We start from the raw sequence: 21,530 nt of genomic DNA on the forward strand, positions 1-21,530 counted from the left end.
TGAGAATGGGAAGGGAAGGCGGAAGAATAAGGAAGGAAAAAGTGGGAGAACTCAGTTTTACAACATGGAATGTGCGGTTTTCAAACCCTACTAAGAGGAAATAATCATCCAGTACTTGTATAAGCAGGGAATGAACATGGTGCTCCTGGAAGACTTAAAACTAAAAGGTACAAACACAAAGCAACCTGACACAATGGAATATCTAAAGACAGGAACAGACTGTGTTAAATGAGAAAGGAGGAGAAGGGCAGTGACTATCTCCAAAAGAGGATTAACTGTACAGGAAAAGAAACTAGTAAAAAAGTAAGGAAACCACATAGCTGATATGGATTGGAGCAATGGGTGGTAGAGGACTGGAAAATGTATGGTTTGAATCATGGGGAAAGATGATTCCTCAAAAAGTTCGACACGCACCCCAGGATTAAAAAAAAGGCAGCAGATTATAACTTTTGTTTGGTGAGGTATAAGGGTATGTGGAGATTAGGAAGGCGGTCATTGGGTTGAGAACAGTCTCTGGTCACACCCTAGTGACATTAACAAAGCAGGAGTCAAAATGGAAGAAGGCAGCTGGAGGTGGGATGCAACAAACTGGAATGGATGAAAGGAGATGAGAGAACCGAGGAAGGAGATCCATCAGATACAGATCTGTCCAGAAAATCAGCTGGATAAAGGAGGCATGGGAAACTCATGGTAGGATGGTATCAAAACCGCAATCAGAAGATGATTAAAAAAGGCAAAGAACAACCATACTAAGCAACAGGGGACACTTGACAACCTAGAATAGGAACTTAAAATAGTCCAAAGGAAAACAGATAAGATGGATAGGACTAGAGGGCATTTATGAACAGAAGCACATATTAAGTATAAGAGAAAGGATGGAAACTGTGGTTAAACAATGGAAATCATTAGAAAAAGGGACTTTTGGTGGAGAAGACGAAGAAAGTGCTAGAGTGGTGACTAATTTAGAAGACGACAAAAATGCAAATAATATCCCAAAGGAAGAGGGACTGAGGATGGACAGAAGATCAGGAGGAGGCAGAAGAAAAAAAGAAGAAAAACTAACTTTTTTGCAGAAATATAAGCACCCAGGCAGGCGGGATAAGAAGAGGAATATCTGAATGGAAATGGGATATACACTGAAAGAGGTAGCTAGGGACAATCTGATCAACCCAGTAATAGAAGAAGTGCTGTTCGGGACAATTGAAGGGATGAAGGCCAGATGATGTATCCCTTGGAATTTTATAGAACAGTACCCATCAGCAGTATAGAATTAGCAATATTACTAAACAGACCTTGCACCAAATATCACCAGTAAACCATGAACACTATGGTCCACATATCTAATAAAAATACATATGGAAGGACACTAGGGAAGGTTCTGATCCACATGATGTATAAAATCCTGTCAAACACATACTACAGGGGCAGGAGAGATTTCTTATTGGGAGACTGCCAGTAGATAGCTAATGAAAAGTCCTTCACTTTATGGATGCATGTGAAAAGAAAAACATAAGAGGGAGAGACAGTACTCCTTTTCTTGGCTTCAGGAAGAGTCTTAATTTCTGGATTGCAATTCCTGCAGACAGCACTGGAAGGATTGGAAGGACTGGACACAGTTCATTTAGGGATTCTGTAGAGGCAGTGTACTGAAACTCTAAAGCAGAGATAAATAGGAGGATCACTGACAGAGTGCAAAGGAGGGCAATGGAGATTCTAGACCGTCAGAGAAGAGCTGGCAATGTTAGCGAAGGAGGTAGGGAGAGCAGCACACTTCTTCTGGCTGACTCCATGCTACTTACAGAAGACCTAAAAAGGATGGCAAATGTACTCATGGAGTGCTTTGAGGACTCTAAGCAGCTGACGAGGACAAGGCAGGGCTGCTCCATTTCCCTAGTCAATATCAGCAATGGAGAGTCTGGACAGTCAGAGAAGAGCTGGCAATGTTAACGAAGGAGGTAGGGAGAGCAGCAATTTTCTTCCTGCTGACTCCATGCTACTTACAGAAGACCTAAAAAGGATGGCAAAGGTATTCATGGAGTGCATTGAGGAGTTGGCAGGCTCAGAATACCCAATCTGTCAGGTTTTAAGAAGTTACAATTATTCTTAGTAATCGGACCATAACGTAATCGTCTCTTTAAAGAAAGACTACTCCTAAAACTGAGTCTAGTGCCTACTACAGCCATAATTTTATCATCAGTCATGAGAACAGACCAGTTTTTTCCTACTATTATTGCATACAATGCTAACATCACTTGAATAGGTTAGTGTAACTTTAACATCATTGTTACAATTCATATGAGCCTTGGAAGGTTTCCTTCTGTGGGAGAAATAAGGTCATGCAACCTTTATGATCTTGTAATGGCCAGACTGATCACTTTTGATCTATATAGGTATCTGGTGGAAGGACCTGTAATGTCAGCACTGCATGGTCCCCTAAAATTCATAATAACTTGATTCAAACACTGATGCAGCCTATAGTTTCTGGCCATGGGTGGTTAACTCTTTCTTTAAATAGCCAATTATGTTTTGGGCTGATTACTAAGAATAACTATGATATCTTAACATCTGACAGATTGGGCATTTATCCATACTGTTCTTGTAGAGCTTCTAGCTTGATTTCGGTTGAGAAATCTTTTATCCGTCCAATTATGAATAGGGAGTTTAAACCTAGATTTTACACTGACTGTAAGACTTCCAACTCTGTTTATTTAGCTGTTTGCAATCAGTGTCTTAATTTTTATGTAGGTAAGACCAATCATCCCTTTAAGGAATGGCTCTTGTAACTTTTAGGCGAAATTAGAAATTATACCATTTCTAATGCGCTTGCACAACACATTGTTCTTTGTAAAGATTACAGTTTTCATTTTTTAGCTTTACAGCTAATGCATGAAGATGTTAGAGGAGGTGATATGTTAAATAAAGTGGAAAGTACAGTTGTGTACACCTACCATAAATGTAGATGTTCGAGTGTCTTCACTGTTGCAGTCATAACTGTAGGGTGATCCTGCCGGCAGGCAGCCCGAGGTCGGCCAGAATTCCAAAGTCTGGGTCCGGCGTCAGCTGTACCAGCAAGTACCCTGACGTCAGAACGCAGAGGTATAAAGCTGACAGCCGACGCCATCTTCTCCAGCCTTTCTTGCCCCAGATGTCAGAAGCCCCCAAAAAAACAAACCAAAGGTGTCTAAAAAGGAACACAAATACACCACAAAATAAGTGGAAGAAAAGACAAGCAAAAATAAGAGGGGACTGGTGGGAGGGAAACACCGACTGCAACAGTGAAGACACTCGAACATCTACATTTATGGTAGGTGTACACAACTTTACTATGTTCTTCGTGTTTCACTGTTGCAGTCATAACTGTAGGGTAGAATCCCAAAGCTGTGAATGAGGGAGGAGGTTATGCAGAAGAAGGGGCAGCTAAAAGACCCTGCAAAACAGCAGAGGCAAAGCCTGCCCTAGACTTAGAATACAAAGGGAGATTATAGTGCTTAGAGAAAGTATGCACTGAACTCCAAGTGGCAGCTTCCAAAATGTCCTTGGTAGGAACTCCTCTGAGAAAAGCTGCTGAAGTGGCAGCTGCTCTAGTAGAATGACTTCTAACAGTACCTGGAATCTGTTTCCCATAGTGAGAGTAACAAAACCTTATTCCATGAGCAATCCATTTGGAAACAGTTTGTTTAGAAATAGCCTTACCTAGAGAACTGGAGGCATAAGAGATAAGCAATTGATCTGATTTTCTGAAATCTTTAGTCTTGTCCAGGTAAAATCGTAGTTGCCTGTGTACGTCCAACCCCAGTTGATTAGACCATAAAACAACATTGCAGACAAACCATTAAATACTAATGTCAAGTAAATATTATTATTATTAATCTCAGAGCTTTCAACACCAGCGTCAAGTAAATATTATCCGGGGATCCTTTCCCCTTTATTTTGAGGATTTGGAAAGAAGGTAGGAAGGTGAATAGTCTGATTTAGAGCCACTTTAGAAATCACCTTGGGCATAAATGTAGGATTTGTCCTCAAGGAAACTCTGTCTTGGTGGAAGATAATGTATGGTTCCACAGCCATGAGAGCTTGCAACTCTGAAACCCTTCTGGCAGAAGTCAGTGCCAATAAGATAGCTGTCTTCCAGGATAAGAACTTGATATCCAAAGCCGCAGCAGGCTCAAAAGGAGGCAAAGTAAGTTTCTCCAAAACATAATTAAGATCCCAAGCAGGAACAGGAGGAGTTCTGGGAGGTCTTAAATTCTTAGCTCCCCTCAAAAATTGTCTCACCAGCAGGTGAGAAAAAATGGGAGGATCAGTATTAAAATGAGCCGAGATAGCAGAAGCATGAATTTTGATGGAGGAAAAGGAAAGGCCTTTATGCAGAAGGTCTGAGAGATAAAGTAAAATGGAGGAAATATTAGGCAAAAGAGGATCAAAACCTCGATCCTGCATCTAAATACAAAATCTTTTCTATTTTGAAGCATAAGATTTTCTAGTGCTAGGCTGCCTAGCTTCTAAAAGAACACCCATAACTTGTTTGGGAAGAGAAGGAATCAAAGGCCCTTGAAGAGCCAAGCTGCTAGGCAAAGAGTCTTGATTTGAGAGTGTTGCATCTGACCCTGATGCTGGGACAGAAGAGAAGGGATCAGAGGAGGAATCCAAGGAGGTTCCAAGAATAGGTGTTTTAAAGTTGGATACCAAAACTGCCGAGGCCAATTTGGAGCTACCAAAATGATAGTCTTGGGTTTGTCCTGTTTTATTTTCAGTAACACCCGAGGCAGAAGAGGAAGAGGAGGGAAGGCATATCCCAAAAGATTCCTCCAGCTGAATGACAGGGCATCCACTTTCCAAGCTGTTTTGTGGAAGGACCTGGTGCAAAAGAGAGGCAACTGATGATTGAGATGGGATGCAAACAGATCTATCTGAGGACAACCCCAAACTGCAGTGATTCTGCTGAATAAGTTGGGGTCCAACATCCATTCGTGAGGATCCAAAAGATTTCTGCTTAGGCTGTCTGCTAAGAGGTTCTGATTTCCTGGAATGAACTGAGCTTGAAGATGCAGATTCAGATTTAGAGCTGTGTCCCATAAATTCATGGCTAGTCTGCAAAGGGGGTAAGAGTGAGAGCCCCCTTGCTTGTTTATGTACCACATGACTGTGGTATTGTCTGTACGAATCAGAAGAGGTCCTGGTTTCAAAAGAGTCTGGAATGCTAGAAGAGCATTTTAGACTGCCAACATTTCCTTTAAGTTGATGTGCCAGAGTAGTTGCTTCTTTGTCCAAGAGCCCTGCTGGCCAATGTCTAGAAAATGAGCTCCCCAAGCATAAACCGAAGCATTTGTGGTTATGATCTGAGAAGGTTGAGGCAGATGGAAGGGATTCCCTTCATTCAAAGCACAAGCTCTGGACCACCAAAGGAGCTCCTTTTGGAGGCAGGGAATCAGTGGTATCATTGTGTCCAGACTGTGGTAATGCTGAGACCATACACTCTTTAGGTACCATTGAAGATTTCTCATATGAAGCCTTGCATTTGGAATCAACAGGATGCAAGAAGCCATGTAGCCCAGAGCCTGCAGGAATTTCCTTGCAGTGAGCTGAGGTAAAGTTGCCAAGGTTTTGAAAATTGAGGCCAGCTGTAATTGCTTTTCTGGAGTGAGGAAGGCCCTTTGCAAGCTTGTGTTTAGAAGAGCTCCCAAAAAAATCATTTGCTGAGAAGGGATCAAATGTGACTTTTTTGTGTTCACTGAAAATCCTAGAAGTAGGAGAAGATGTTGAAGTATAAGGTCTTTGCTGTCCGCCTGAATAAGGCAGTCATCCAGATAGGGGTAAATTTGAATCCCCTGGAGTCTGCAATAAGCTACTACTGGAGCCAGACACTTGGTAAAGACTCTGGGCGCAGTAGATAAACCAAAGGGCAGTACAGAGAATTGAAAGTGCCTCGAACCTGCCTTGAATCTGAGGTATTTTCTGCATTCCTGCCTGATGGGAATGTGTAAGTAGGCTTCCTTTAAGTCCAATGTCACCATCCAAGCATCCTGGGAGAGCATTGGAAGAAGTTGTTGCAGAGTAAGCATCTTGAATTTTGGAATTTCCAGAAAGGTGTTTAATACTGAAAGGTCCAGAATAGGTCTCCATGAGCTTTGTTTTCTTGGGACCAGAAATAGTCTTGAGTAAAAACCTTTTCCCATCTGTGAAAGTGGAACAGGTTCTATGGCTCTCATGGCCAATAGAGCGTCCACTTGATTTAAGGCCTCTGACCATTGATGTTTTGGCAGATCCGGCCAAACAATAGACCTTGGCAGAGTGTGAAAGTGGAATTTGTAACCTCTTAAAATCACATCCAAAACTCATTTGTCTTGGGTAATACGAGTCCAATTTTGGTAGAAAAGAGAAAGTTTTCCTCCGAGAGGGGCTTCCAGGCAAAGATGACCTGTAGCCCAACAGAGAGAGTCATTGGGTCTGCTTCCTTTGTGATTGAGATCTGTCTTCTCCCCTTCTAGGGGATGAAGCAGTCCATTGTCTGGACCTGTAAGAGGCCTGAGCCTGAGCCCGACCTCTGGAGCGTCTATATCTTCCCCTTTGAGGCCTGTCAGACGTGGGAAAGGACCAATTTTTGGAGGGCCAATTTCTAGTAAATCTAGGAGGCTGAACTTGTAAGAAATCTTTAACAGTCTGCATAGATTTCGCCTTATCCTCCATCTTTTTAATAACCTCCTCAGCTTTAGATCCAAACAGAACATCATGCTGAACAGGGGCATCTAACAATTTAGCCTTAACTTGCTCAGGCAAATTCTGCTCTCGAAGCCAAGCATGTCTCCTGATAACAGTACCAGAGGCTGCGGCCCTACAAGAAGCCTCCAAGGCATCAAAACCACAATGTAAACTATGTTTGCTAACTTGTTCAGTTGCATGCAATACATCCTGTAATTCCTTGTCCTCTGCACATGCAGGAAAGGTAGAAAGTTTTTGTTTTAAAACAGACAAAATAAATTGCTGATACTTGAACATATGAAACTGGCAATTTAAAGCTCTAATAGAAAGAGTAGCAAAGTATACACCTTTTTGCCCCATCTGTCCAAGGCATGAGAATCCTTTTCAGAGGGAATAGGATTTTTAGCTGAAGCGGCCTTAGCAGCCTTGGAACCCTGAGAAATAGTTTCAGGATCTGCAGAAGGGTTCTTGAACAAAAATTGATGGGAATCAGGGACTCTATAAAATCTATCCGGCTTAGAAGGAGCAGGCGGATAACAGTCAGGATTCAGGTTAGCTTCAGAGAAAGCATCATCCACAATATCAAGAACAGGAAGAATAGCCAAAGGCCTGTGTTGTGGGAGAAGGAGAAATTCCCTAAGTCTCTTCTTGGAAGCGGAATAATCCTGACCTTCCCAATGAAAATGCTCTCTCATCTCATGCAAGGTTTCCCCCAAAAGAAAAATCTTCAGGGGGAGAAGCAGAGGGAATAGAGTCCTCTGCATCAGAATCCTCATAAGGAGGAAAAGAGTAATCCTGTTCAGAGGAAGAGACTGAAGACACAGAAGCCTGATCAGAGGAATCATAAGGAATATCTTGTCTAGGCCTTTTTTCAGGAGGGGGGTGAGAACCCCTAATCATAGTAAGCAAATCTTCAGCCATCCTTAATAATTGCTTTTGGGTCTTGGGAGCTGAATCTGAAGAAGCTTGAGAAGAAATCCTTGGCTTAACAGGAGTCTTTGACTTTGCCTTTGTCTTTGTTGTAATAGTGATACGAGAAGGCCTGAAAACCCCTTCAGAAGCCGGTACCTGCACAGCGGTTCCGGACCCATCTGAAGGAGCGATGTCCGAAGGTCCTGCAGCAGATAAAATACTGGGCCTAATTGGCTCCCCATGGGAGTCCGTGTCGGCCATCGGTTCCGAAGTGGCTGACGACAGGGGCTGCAAAAGCGCCTCACTGACGACCACCGAACCCGAAGCTGGCTCCGGCTGCACAGAATCCTGTTTGGACCTCGGAGGCCTATCCTTGTCCTTGCGCTTTTTGTGAATTCCGGTTGTCGGTAAAGTATCCGACGACATCCTGTAATTGAACCGTCTACCGAAATAATTCAAGGCCCAATCGTACCTACGCAATAGTGCGAGAATTAAACCTGGCACAAAACCGACAGCAAGAAACGTCGTGGTCAGGGCCTAAGCAAGGAAGACAGTAAGAGTGGAAATCTTTATGAGGTATTTGTTTTCCACACGATATACAATTATTAACTTTTTCTGACATTGGAGGAGCAAGAAAAAAGTTTCCCCAAAGGGGTACTTAGCTTGAGAAGAGAAGAAGAAGTCTTCGGACCGACGACAAGCAAAGCACGTTGTCCGGGAATCCGCCAACCAACAACTTGCGAGCTGCTTTCCACCGCACGGCAAGAAAGACTGGAGAAGAAGGCGTCGGCTGTCAGCTTTATACCTCTGCGTTCTGACATCAGGGTACTTGCTGGTACAGCCAACGCCGGACCCAGACTTTGAAATTCTGGCCGACCTCGGGCTGCCTGCCAGCAGGATCACCCAACAGTTATGACTGCAACAGTGAAACACGAAGAACATCAGGCAGAGCTGAATTGGATTATTGCTCACTGTGCATATAGACAACTGGGGTTAAATGGTACTGTGCCTTTAAAGCTGGTGTTGAAAGCTCTGAGATTGATAATAATAATATTTACTTGACGTTAGTATTTAATGGTTTGTCTGTAATGTTGTTTTATGGTCTGATGAAGCAGCACAGTCTGTGAAGGTACTTACCAGTTAAACTTTTAGAGTTATATTCTGGCATGTTGGTTGGTTCTTCTAGTTTTGCTACAGTCATATATGACACCAAACATGAAGGCAGAGAGATTACTGAATTTTGTAAAAACAAACTCCCTGGACCAGATTTTCATTATGCCGTCCAGGGATGCAAACATACTGGATCTGGTCCTCAGTAACATGGGAGAGTGCTGCATACCCTCTAATGTAATGTCTTCTCAGGTAAGGTCAGACCACAAAATGGTCTCCTTTGAAGTAAAAATAAAAGCCAGAACCCCAGCTAATCCTAGAATGTTCACAAATTACTCTAAGGCTAATTTCCCACAATTAAATAACAACATGGTAACATTTCAAGACTCCATAAACCCTGAGAACACTGCTGCTATGCAGAACTGCTCACAGAAACCGTGTACAAGCATGATAATAGCTGCACAGAGGCAGCTGTACCCACCAGGAAGAAGTACAGAACTAACTCAAAAAACAAGCCACCCTGGTGAGATCACAACATTAATAGGCTGTGTAACAGAAGGAAGAAAATCATGGCAAAAATTAGGAGGTGTGGTACCCAGCAGGATAACACCACTCTCATCAAACTAAACAAACTCAGAGGACAGATAAAGACTACCAATGGTAAATTTGGCCTCCCACAAAGTGCCATTTAGCTATATTCACAACCTCAAAGGCAATACACAATTGTGTGCAGAGTTCATTGTTAAAGGAGCTACCTATACTGAGCCAGAAGATATAGCAAACCTACAGGCAGAAACAAAATCTCTAACTTTCCTCTCTACCCATCAACCTCCTCTCAGAAAATGCCATCAAATATAGCTCCCCCTACTATCACTAGATGCTCTCTCTAAGGCCGAGAACACTGCATCGATGGGCTCAGACAACAGCTCAGGGTGTCTTCTAAATAGTATGAAACATGATCTACCAGGCCTTCTGGAATTACTATTTAACTCTAGCCTCCAAACAGGCTTCTTGTTTCACGAATGGAGAACAGCAACAGTCATCCCTCTGTATAAGGGTGGACCATCTTACAGACCCTGGAAACTATTGACCCATAAGTCTCACTAGTCTCATATGTGAAGTCATGGAAAGAATTACCATGGAAATCATCAATAACAACATAAGAAACATCCAAATGCTGAATTGAACCCAATTTGTTTTGTCAAGTGCAGGTCATACCTACTCAACCTGGTGGGCTTTTTTTAGAAGTAACTAAAGCAATGGATGGGGGCAAAATGGTTAACACTGCCTACCCTGAACTAACCAAGGCATTTGATACAATACCCCCTCTTGGGCATTGTTGACAAGCTCAAGAGGTTAGGTATAAACCCTTATGTCATCTGGTGGATAGCCAACTGGGTCACAGACAGGACCCAGGGAGTTAGAACTGGGGAGTCCACCTCTACAAAGAGGCTTGTTATAAGCGAAATTTCTCAAGGATCGGTTCTGGAACCGCTTCTTTCTGGCCTTACTTCTGTGAAGTCAAGGACAATGTCAAGGGCCTCTGGCTGACTAAATCTGCAGATGATTGCAAATTAGGATAAGTCATAGAATCTCCCACTGACACCAATGTTCTCTAAGAAGGGCTGATTCAGACAAATAACTAATGTTACAGTCATGGATTAAAACTAAATACCACAAAATGCATAACAGTATCCTTCAGGGAGTCATCCACCCCTGGTCATTATTATATTGACAACACGCTCCTAAGAGTCGACAGAGGAGTCAGGGACTTGCGGACACACATAGACAGTAATCTAGCTTTTGACCATCACATATCTACAGTAGTGAGGAAATCATTTTATGCTGTGGAACTTATAAACAAAAGTATGTCATCTAGGTCTAAGGAAGTCATTGTTCCAATGTATTCAGCATTCATCAGTTCTATCATTGAGTACAGTGCCCCCTTTGGTATGTACTTAGCCAGGCACATCAAACAAATGGAACAGCCACAGGGTTTCCTCACAAAATGAAGAGAGGGCATAAGTAACATGTCCTATGCAGTCCACCTCAAAACCCTATCTCTGCATTCTGTCTCCTACAGGCTGTTGAGGGGAGATCTATGTCTGGCATACAAGGCATTGTCAGACCCTACCCTGATGGATCTCCTGCACATCTGCAAAACAAACAGCATCAGTATTACCCATTCTAAGGACTTAAACTTTGCCTGTGATACAAATAGGACCTGCTGGAGAGACAGGTATATATACCAGAGACTACCCTTTCTCTGCAGCAGGCTCCCCATCGATGCAAAACAGAGTTCCTTCCAAACCTAATTCAAGTGGAATTTGGACAATTGGATGGAGAACAGGAAATTCATCCCTGGTTTGGCAACTGTGTTTCTAATGGACACAGGTAACCTGTAAATGGTTAATCTCATAGGCCCTTGCTTGTAAATGTTTCATCTCCTAAGCCCCTGCTTACACCTAATCACGGGTATCAGAACTTGTCAAAGATTAAGGCTGCATGGTTAGGCTTAAAAAGGCTCTTGTGGTCACTAGCCTAGTACACAGCTATAAACCTATGTATGAACATGCATATCCTCTGACTGTACCCATTGGTACAGCATACTGAGAAGTATAAGCACTACTTCTCTACTACAAAAGAGCCTGCCATCCAAAGCAGTATGCAAAACATCACATAATGATTATTACCGAGGCAAAAATTTACTTTTAAACTAACCATCTAACATGCTAAACATTTTATAATGATCTCATTAGGAAAACCTCCCTACTATGCTTCTAGTCACACTATAAGGTCTTTGGTCCTTAAATTCTGTTTTGCTTCCACTTTTGTAAACTGGTACCACTACTGCACTCTTACAGACTTCAAATATATCAAATTTTTAGAGATTTATTATGAATCAAAGTAATAGATTAAAGTAAAATTTTACAACAGTTAACTGTGTGCACATGTGTACTCCATCTGACCCTGTTTGCATGTCCCCTCTCAATCCACAAGTTTAACAATTAGTCTTCTGCCGTTAATATATATATATATATATATATATACACATACCTTTTCTTGGTGGTCTTTCTTCCTGCACGTGTTGAATATCACCTATGTATTTTCTCCAGAGCTGTTAACCTGGCAGCGATCAGTGTTCTTTATGAATGCTAGCCCTAATCCCCTCAGCTCAGCAGTCTGCTGTTATGTGTTGATGAAGTGGGGACCCCATTGCTAGACACCAGATGCAGGAGTACTTCCATGCATGTGCCACTCTTGGCTAAATTACAAAGCACTGCTTTTCACTACCTTACATACAGCTAGATCCTGAGGTCTTGCTTCAATCTACATGATCCCCAGAATGAATCAACAGCATCACAGATCAGGGTGCCTCTGTTCCCCTAGACATGTGTAAGCCAGCATTAGCCACTTACTCGCACCCTCCCTAGAGGTCCTCTTCACCCCTAGATCACTAGTACATCTAGTGACTGGGTTACACTCAGGGCTTTATCCAGCTATATCATAGAGATGGCGTGCTACAAGTAATTTTTTTCCAAAATCACATTTTGCAACATTATTATTTATAAATACCAAATTTAATATGTATATAATATACCCATCCATTATATATGTGTGTATCTATCTATCTATATATAGATATACACACAAACATATTTTAAAATCTGTGTGTGTTTATCAGTTATAGCTACTCCATTTTATTCTACAAGTCATAATACAGTCTTTTTCTAATTAGAATTAGAAATACTAAAAGTCTAATCGTTTATCCCAGTCAACAATCCCATCATATATTTATGCTTTGTTCTCCACATCTTCTTTTACAGTTAGGCTACTTGCTAGGATACAGTTACTACAGGGCGGTAGAGTTTTCTTACTGGCAGCAAGATACAAATGGAGCCCAAGCAGCTAAGCCATGTCATTCACAAAAACTTGGTAAACATAATTTTCAGAAATAGCTTTTTTCCTTTTTGGCAGAAGCCTCCCTCCCTCACCCACCCCACCACCCCCGATTTAAAGGACTTTGCTTAGTGCAACCTCATAATTCATATAACTCAAATCTGAGGATGCCAAACCTTAATACAAGGGCAAACTCTGTCTGCAGCAACCTACCTGAAGGAAGCCAACTTTGGTCATCACCACCTGCCTATGTTTGAACATTTGGCTGTCACATTTCTGACAAGATACCAATGCCGTATGTCCAAAGCAAAATATAGAACAAAGAGAAATAAATGACAGTATTCATGAAAATGGACTGATAAGTATACAAAAATAGGATCATAAAATCTATTTGATTTCATACATTAAATCTGGGACTGTGTATGTCCAACCATACACGTGACAAATGTATGTTCCCTCTCACATACAGGTTATGAACTGCATGACAGCACCTGAGACTCAAAATAAATATGCACCAGACACAGAATATGAAAGTATTACTCTTAAAAGTACAGAAAATATTATATCCATTCACCAAGTCGTCTGAACTGGATGCTGACTAGCCAATAATGGGCAAACTGAACAGGCAAGATAGAAACAAGAAGGTTAGGTTCGGACTTACTTGCCAAACTTTAATGATCCTGATACATAAGTCTGCCAGTGTGCACAGTAAAACATGAACATGCTAATGAAACAGCAGAAAAACATCCAGTCCGGACAAGTTCCAAGTCGAACGGCTATACATGTTCCCACACCGACAAACACTAGAAAAAGAGAACACAAATGATATACATATGTACTTCACAGAATAAAATGTAGAGGTAATATGCACAAGTCAGATGCCTGTGGTCAGAATTCACTACTGCCAACATCTCTATTTTTCTGGGGATACACTAGTGTTAAAACATGAACTTAATGTTTTACATCTTGATAAACTGGTTATTGAATGGCAGACACCTGCAGTCTGTGTAACCAAATGTTGCATTTCTATATACTACTAAATAATAGGTGCAGTAACAGCAGGAAAATAAAATCTGAACCGAAGTACCTATCTGAAATAATACTGTTGTATTATCTGATGAGTACCACATAAACGGAAGTGCATTCTTTGTTGTGACATAATACTACACTTACAAAGCATGGATTACTGCTCTTGAGTACAACATGCAATTTTAAAACAAGAAAAACAATTCTGACACAAAGACTTGAATGCCTAGCCAAGACAGCTTTACAAGTACAGCCAAGGACAAAAAGGAGAGACCACACTTAGTCTTAACAACTCCCACTGAAACCTGGACACTAAATTAATGTGTTTCTCCTTATTGTAGTTTTCTAAATTTCCGTGACCTTAAATGACACAAACTGTAATCTGTTATGAATACCTTTGATATGTGTATAGCACTTATATTTTTCAGGTAATTACGTAGACTCTGATTATATGTTTATGACTGAATAAAATTTATTTGCATTCCCTGACATACATAGCTGCTGACAAGTCATTTAACTGTAGATTTTTTTTATGATTGTATGCAATACATTGCTGTTAGACTGTCTTTAGCCCAGGTTGTGGTTGAAAAGTGTACTTGAACCAATTCACATAACCAGTTAAACTGAAAATAAAAATAAAAAATATATATATTACAGGAGGTGCAAAAATATTCTATGGTTAGAAAAATATTTATGTAATATTTATTTATTTGTTCAGTGGGTAAATGGACTGGTCTCAACCTTTTTTAGCAACAGCGGGAGCTCAAAGAGCAAAAAGTATGCCAATTAAGTGATATGTTGTCAATTCTGGCTAAAAGTCAGACGAGCCTCATTTCATCAGTGTTAATCATGGACTTATTTTACAGCTGTGAAAAGTTAATTCTTCTGGGATTCCATACAAAAATATCATTCATTCAGTTAGTTGGCACACGATGTACTGTGAAATTGAAACAGAAGTGATGACACATTAAGAAAATACACCTTTTTTCCACTGTTGTGTATTCATGAAGTTATACTGCAAAGTCCTGTTGGCTTAAATTCTGATGCTTCTCATGCTATTTAGGCTACTCAGTTTTTCTTTAAACAGATCTGCTTACACTTTTTGATGGAATATCACTGTGGCATTGTGTACACGTCTGCTCAGTAGAAGCAGATTGCTGTAAGAATTGTAGAGATGCCACAAATAAGCCAGGAGATGGTGAACTGAGCCAGATGTACAAGCACAACGAATGCATACCTGACCTACTTAAGGTGGGATGCAGAACTGTTGAGAAGGAGCATAAGAATGAGGATTACAAGGTTTGTAGACCTGAGAGTAAGAAAATCTACAGATGAAGGTAGTCCACCCCACATCAGGTTATGGACAATAATCTGCTCCAGGCAGCAAAGCTATAGTAACTAGTTAATTATACCGCAGCACACAGCAGATTAAAAAAAAATGTGTTTCAAACTGCTGTAGGTAGAGAGGTCATAGGGAATCGGAAAAAAAAGAGTAGGCTTGGCCGACATGTAGCAGCAACTGCAAATTATGAAGGATCTAATCAAGACAGAATAAAACAACAGCAACATAGTCCAAATAATCCCCCAGATCTTTTACTGATAAGCGATAATACAAACAATTATTTTCATGAAATCAAACAGGCTGCATAAGGTACAACACAAAATTAATGAAAAAACACACCTGACCCATTTTCTTAGCAACACCTACTTAAATAAATATATAGATGCAATGTTGGTAACAGAGATAAAAAAGGAAGCTGTATAGGAAGGTAGGTTACATGACACAGTAACCTTTTGATGCCAGCCCACTTCTCAAATGTACAATTAATAAGGAATCATAAAACATCTAGTTGCTTTATTGCACTGTAATACAAGATAATAGATATTTTAAAATTAAACACAATATTCCTAATTTGAATATAAAATTTCATTGATTTAATGTGTAACTGAACTGGCCTAAGGACTCTTTTTAGTTATAACTTTGGACTCCCGTAAAATGAGGAATACAGCCAGTACATTGAACATGTTAATAAGCAAATCTCAAAAGACTGACTTCAAGATTTCTAAACACAAAAACACGAAAGATAAAATATGTGTAAACATGTTCGAACTGTGATGGAAGTAGTGTATGGTTTGACTTCATAGAGGATAGATGCATATGAGTGCTGCCAGAATGCAAAGAATGTTGAACTCATGTCTTACTGTCTCTTTCTGAAGTTTGAAGAAAGCCAATAGAGCTTGTTCTCAGAAACAGTGGTACAGTTTGGACTGAGTTTTGCCTTTTCCCAGGGTAGTGTGATCTTGGAGCTAGTATATATAAGTAGAAGGGGTGGGAGTGCATGGGGGGAGGGCTTGCCCTTCCTGCATATAAGTTTAACTCAATCTCTCCCATGTAACTCTGGAATTTTGCACCATAACTTCCAATGGGTGTAGCCTAAGCCGCCTGATAGAATCAAGTTATGTTTTCACATTTCAAACAAATGTTCATATGGCTGGAGCACAGTACGGGTTACTAAAGAAGTGTAAAAGGCAACCCCCTTCAGCATAATCTCTTTTTATAGTGGTAGTACTCTTTAGGTTCTTGGTCTTAAACTGAATTTTATAAGTCATAGTTTCAAAGGTATTTACTAGGCTCATGACCACAATGACCTTTTTAAGTCTAGCCATGCATCCCAAATCTCTGACAACTTCTGTTACCTTTGATAAGTGTAACCAGGGGCTTGGGAGATGAACCATTTACAGATTGCCTGTGTCCATTAGAGAGACAGGTGCCAAACCAGGGATGTATTTCCTGTTCCCCATCCAATTGTCCAAGTTACACTTGAATTGGGTTAGGAAGGAACTCTGTTTCATATGGATGGGGAGCCTGTTCCTGAGATGGGGTAGTCTCTGGGATACATACTTGTCTCTCCAGCAGGTCTTATTTATATCACAGGCAAGGTTCAAGTCTTCAGAATGGGTAGTTCTGGTGCTATTTATTTTGTGTATATGTAGGAGGTCCATCAGAGTGGGCCAGGCATGGATCCACCCTCAAAAGCCTGTAGAAGACAGAATACAGGAATAGGGCTTTGAGGCAGTCTGCATAAGACATTTCTACTTGCACCCTGCATTCTTTTAGTGAGGAACCTCTGTGGACATTCCAATTGTTGGATATGCCTGGTTAGGTACACACCAAAGGGGGCACTGTACTCACTGATAGGTCTGATGAATGCCATATACAATGGAACAATGACACATAATGGTCAAAGGCTAGATTACTTGTCTATATGTGTCCCTAAATCCCTGACTACTGGGTCAGCTCTAAGGGGTGTGTTGCCAATATGATAATTACCAGGGGTGGATGACTTCCCGAAGGATACTATTATGCATTTCTTGGCATTCAGTTTTAGTCCACTGCTCTAACACCAGTTGTTCGTCTGTGCCAGCCCTTCCTGGATAACATTTGTGTCAATGTGGGATTCAATGACAGCTCCTAATTTGCAATCATCTGTAAATTTAGTCAGCCAGCGACCACTGACATTTGCCTTGACTTTAGAGAAATAAATGCCAAAAAGGAGCAGTCAAAGGACCGATCCCTGAGGGACTCCGTTTGTGACTAGCCTATTTGTAGAGGTGGACTTCCCAATTCTAACCTCCTGGATCTTGTCTGTGAGCCAGTTGGCTATCCTCCGGGTGACAAAAAGGTTTGTATCTAACCTCCTGAGTTTGATAACAATGCCCGAGTGGGGTATTGTGTCAAATACCTTGGCCAGGTCAAGGTAGGCAGTGCAAACCATTTTGCCCTTATCCTTTGCTTTGGTGACCTTCTCAAAGAAGTCCACCAGGTTGAGTAGGCATGACCTGCCCCTTTACAAAACCAGACTGGGTTAGGTCCAGTGTCTGGAGGTTTACTATATCACTACTGATCATTTCCATGACAATTCTTTCCATGGTTTTACATATAAGACTAGTGAAACTTATGGGTCTTGTAGTTTCCAGGGTCTGTAGATGACCCACCTTTGTGCAGAGAGATGGCTGTTGCTGTTCTCCATTCATGAGGCACGAAGCCTGTTTGGAGGCTACAGTTAAATAGCAACTCCAGAAGGCCTGATAGGTCATGTTTCATGCTATTTAGAAGGCATCATGAGATATTCTCTGGGTCCATTGATGCTGTGTTCTTGACCTTAGACAGAGAATTAAGGACCTGGTCCCTAGTGATAGGAGGGGGGTATATTTCATGGTATTTCCTAAGAGAAGGTTGAGGGGGAGAGAGGGATAAAGTTGGAGCTGAATTTATCGGCCAGTAGATTTGTTATATATTCTGGCTCAGTACTGGTGGCTCCATTTACAATGAGCTCTGCACACAACTGTGTAGTGCCTTTGAGGTTGTGGACATAGCTAAAGAATGCCTTGTGGTTGTCCTTGGCCTGGGAGGCCAAATTTACCTAGAATCTGGGTTTGGTAGACTTTATTTGTCCTCCGAGTTGTTTGTTTAGTTTTATGACAGTGCTTTTATCCTGCTGGGTGTTGCACCTCCTAATTTTTGCCATGATTTTCTTCCTCCTGTTATACATCCTATTGATTTTGTGATTCCACCCGGGTGGCTTGTTTTTTGGGTTTGTTCGGTACTTCTTCCTGGTGGGTACAGCTGCCTCTATGCAGCTATTAACATGCTTGTACAGGGTTTCCGTGAACAGTTCTGCATGGGCAGCAGTGTTCTCAGGGTTTATGGGGGCTTGAAATTTTGCCACCTTATCACTTAATAGCAGGAAGTTATCCTTAGAGTAGTTCCTAAAAATTCCAGGTTTATCTGGGGATCCAGGTTTTATTTTTACTTCAAAGGAGACCACTTTGTGGTCTGACCTTACCAGGGAAGACTTTACAGTAGGGGGTGTGTAACACTCTCCCATATTAGTGAGGACCAGATCCAGTATGGTTGCAACCCTGGTTGGTGTAATGACAACCTGCTCCATGGAGTTTATGTTTAAAAAATCCAGGAATCTTGTGCCTGTAGATTTGATGTTGTATAGGATTCCCAGTTAATAATGGGGTAATTAAAGTCACCCGTAAATATGGTATTGGTTTGGATGGCAAGTGTTTCCAATAAATTTAAATACATGATATGGGCTTCCTAGGTCATACAGAGGGACCTATAACTTGCAAGGAAATGGTATTGGATTTTGCCTATGGTAATTTGAACGTGAACCAGCTCAAACGTATTGCGCTGTTTTACCAGATGTAAATCAAGACATCTCCACCTTTAGTCCCTGTCTGTGTAGTAGCCAGGTTAAATGTGTGGAAGACATTATAATGTACTGTCGGTGTGCTCTCTGAGGCTTTAAAGCATGCCTCAGTGACTGTTTAGACGTCAGTATTCTCTAGGGTGAAGTCAGCTTCTAGGGAGTGGAGTATTTTGTTTAGTCTCCTAGCACTGAACAGTAATACCTTTAGATTTTCTTGGTTGCGATTTGCTACACTGGAAGTACTTTCAGTTTGGCATGGGCTAAAAAAGGCACTACGGGGGAAGATAATGGTTTAGCTAACATTTGAAAGCCTAGAGGGGAGAGGTGCGGACCATCCCTGGCAAAGTAGTTTGGTCTATTGACCACTGCCTGCCATGCTAACAAATACTGCACACTCTCAGAATGACACCAGAAAGTAAGCCAATTATTAAAGTCTGTCATCTTTTGTTCATATTGTGACATCATCCTTGGAGAAGGTAAAATGATGCTCAATGACAGGCTCTTACCAGCCTGGCACATATATTCCAAGAGCTCCATGATGTCTGTCTTCATATAGTCTAGGGAGGTACATCTCAGGTCCTTTAGTTCCACATGGACTATGACTAAGTCATACTGGTACTTGTGGTCCAATGACCTGAGTGCATGCATAATGTGGCCTAGCCCCTGACAAGCAACTGACCGTGACTTTCTCCTTCCTCAGCTAGGTGAGAGGAACATCAGTGTGTCTCACAATGGAGTCTCCAATGACCGGAATGTTGGACTGTATGGTGACTTGCCTTATGGGCTTAGTAGTAGATACTTCATGAGATGTGGCTCTATGTGTTGATCTGGGTGTTGTTTTGAAAGACTGCATTTGAGGATGCTGAGGATATTGTTATGTGTACTTTGCCTAGGAGGTCTTTGGGGTTCAGGAAGGTTACATTCAAGTGCCTCAGCATATGTGGGTCTATATATCTGCTTTGAATTGTGTGTGATGGGTACAGTGTGTGTACTACTGATAACCTTACTGACATTAGGAGTACTTTCATGTGAGAGCTTTGTGCCTCCAGTGACATTGTGTAAATACATCTCTCGTATAACATATCAATTTGTTTGAGAATTAACTGTCAGTGAACATGAGGCAATTTCTGCAATGCCTCAGGATGCCCATATTCACCGAGCTGGTAATGGAGATAGTGGGAAAGTTCATATCCATGGCAACAGACCCTTTTTTATTGATTAGACAGTTGGAGTGTGAATATAAAGCAATGTCAGTAGTATCCAGTTTGCAACTCGGGGACAGTGTTTGTCACTACAAACTAGTTGTCCTGTGGGCACCTAGGTATTGGTGAAATTTCAATCGTGTTTTTACATAAAAAATGTCTGTCTGTACAGGGCACTGCCAAACACTTGAGGGGAAACTAATATGCAGACCCTGAAATTTAATTTAAGGGTGAACTATTTAGGCAGATATTCTGAAGTTAGAAACAAATCAAGCCGTACTTACTGAAAACAAAGAATAAGCTTGTCAAGAATGATGAAAAGATGGGAGTTGCATGAATGGCCTATTACTAGTGCTGGTCTCACCACATCTTCACTCTGCTGGGATACAATGTTCCTTTGCTTCTTTTCTCACCATAAGCAAAACATTAGCACCAATCCCAAGATGAGAAGCAGGCCACAACTTGTTTGGTGATCCTCAGTCATTTCCCAGATGATGCAAGGGTCTGTAGGCTTGTTGTAGCCTTTTCCTAGTAGTTGCCTTGAATAGCAACCACATCAATCAGGAACTTCAAGCACAGACAAGCACTGTCCAAGCACTGTCCAACCAGAAACAATCAGGAATCAATGCATTCTTCTTTTCTCACCAGGAGTAGAATATAAGCACAAATCCCAAGTTGTCATCTGTGAAGCAATTAGGCTTTCTAGGGATCAACAGTCTCCAGGAAACAATGCCCCTGTATTCCTCTGCGCACCAGGAGCAAAATAGAAGCACTAATCCTAAGATGACTACTGAGAGGCAGACTGTGGACTCTCCAGTAACAGGTGGTCTTGCAATAGGTGTTTAAAGGTAAGATGAAAAATGGGTTAATGTCTTAAGGATGTAGTGTGCAATAAGCAGTTTGACATAAAAGGGGGATAATTTAAGGTTTAGCTGTCTAAGTGGAGAGCCACTAATTTTAAAAGAGCAAAATAGATTGAAAGGGGGTGGGGGCACTTTTGTATCCTGGTTCTATGGAATACAGTGTGATGGGCAATAAATTTAATAGCTGAAGGGTAGTGATTTCACAAAATGATAATGTTGTGCTTACTCACAACAGCCAGTGAAAGGGCAGAGAGAAGGAGATGTGTGGTCAGATCAACATAAAGGTCAGACAACTAGAAAGATAGTTGTCTATAAGAACACATCAGCAACAGGATGGGAGGCAGGGAAAATTTTTGTTTGACTCACAAGAGACTCAGCTGTTGTCTCTTTTCTAGTTTCACTATTTTTCTGGTTTAAAAGCCCATGTTGGCACTTGTTTCATGCCTTTCCATAATTAGTCTAGTCCAGATACAGATTTGCTGTATCCAGGACTGTTTGTAAGCTTCTGAGACCCCCAAGCCTTTCTGTGCTGGAAGGAAGCCTTCTAGCTTATCATTGGTGGTGGTAAGCACTAGGTAGCCTATCTACCCACAAGA

General features: G+C 41.3%; 1 protein-coding gene across 1 annotated transcript in view; it reads right to left on the reverse strand.

Annotated features, from left to right (window-relative positions):
* The window catches only part of CHPT1 (choline phosphotransferase 1), a 1,155,717-nt gene that overhangs the window by 566,402 nt on the left and 567,785 nt on the right, over positions 1–21,530 (reverse strand). Inside the window, exon 3 of the mRNA XM_044087753.1 lies at positions 13,283–13,424. Within this exon, the coding sequence (XP_043943688.1) occupies positions 13,283–13,424 (142 nt within the window). The remainder of the gene's footprint in view (positions 1–13,282; positions 13,425–21,530) is intronic.

This window comes from Protopterus annectens, chromosome 11.part0 (assembly GCF_019279795.1).
Source record: "Protopterus annectens isolate FY-2018-M chromosome 11.part0, PAN1.0, whole genome shotgun sequence".
Taxonomy (NCBI): Eukaryota; Metazoa; Chordata; order Ceratodontiformes; family Protopteridae; genus Protopterus; species Protopterus annectens.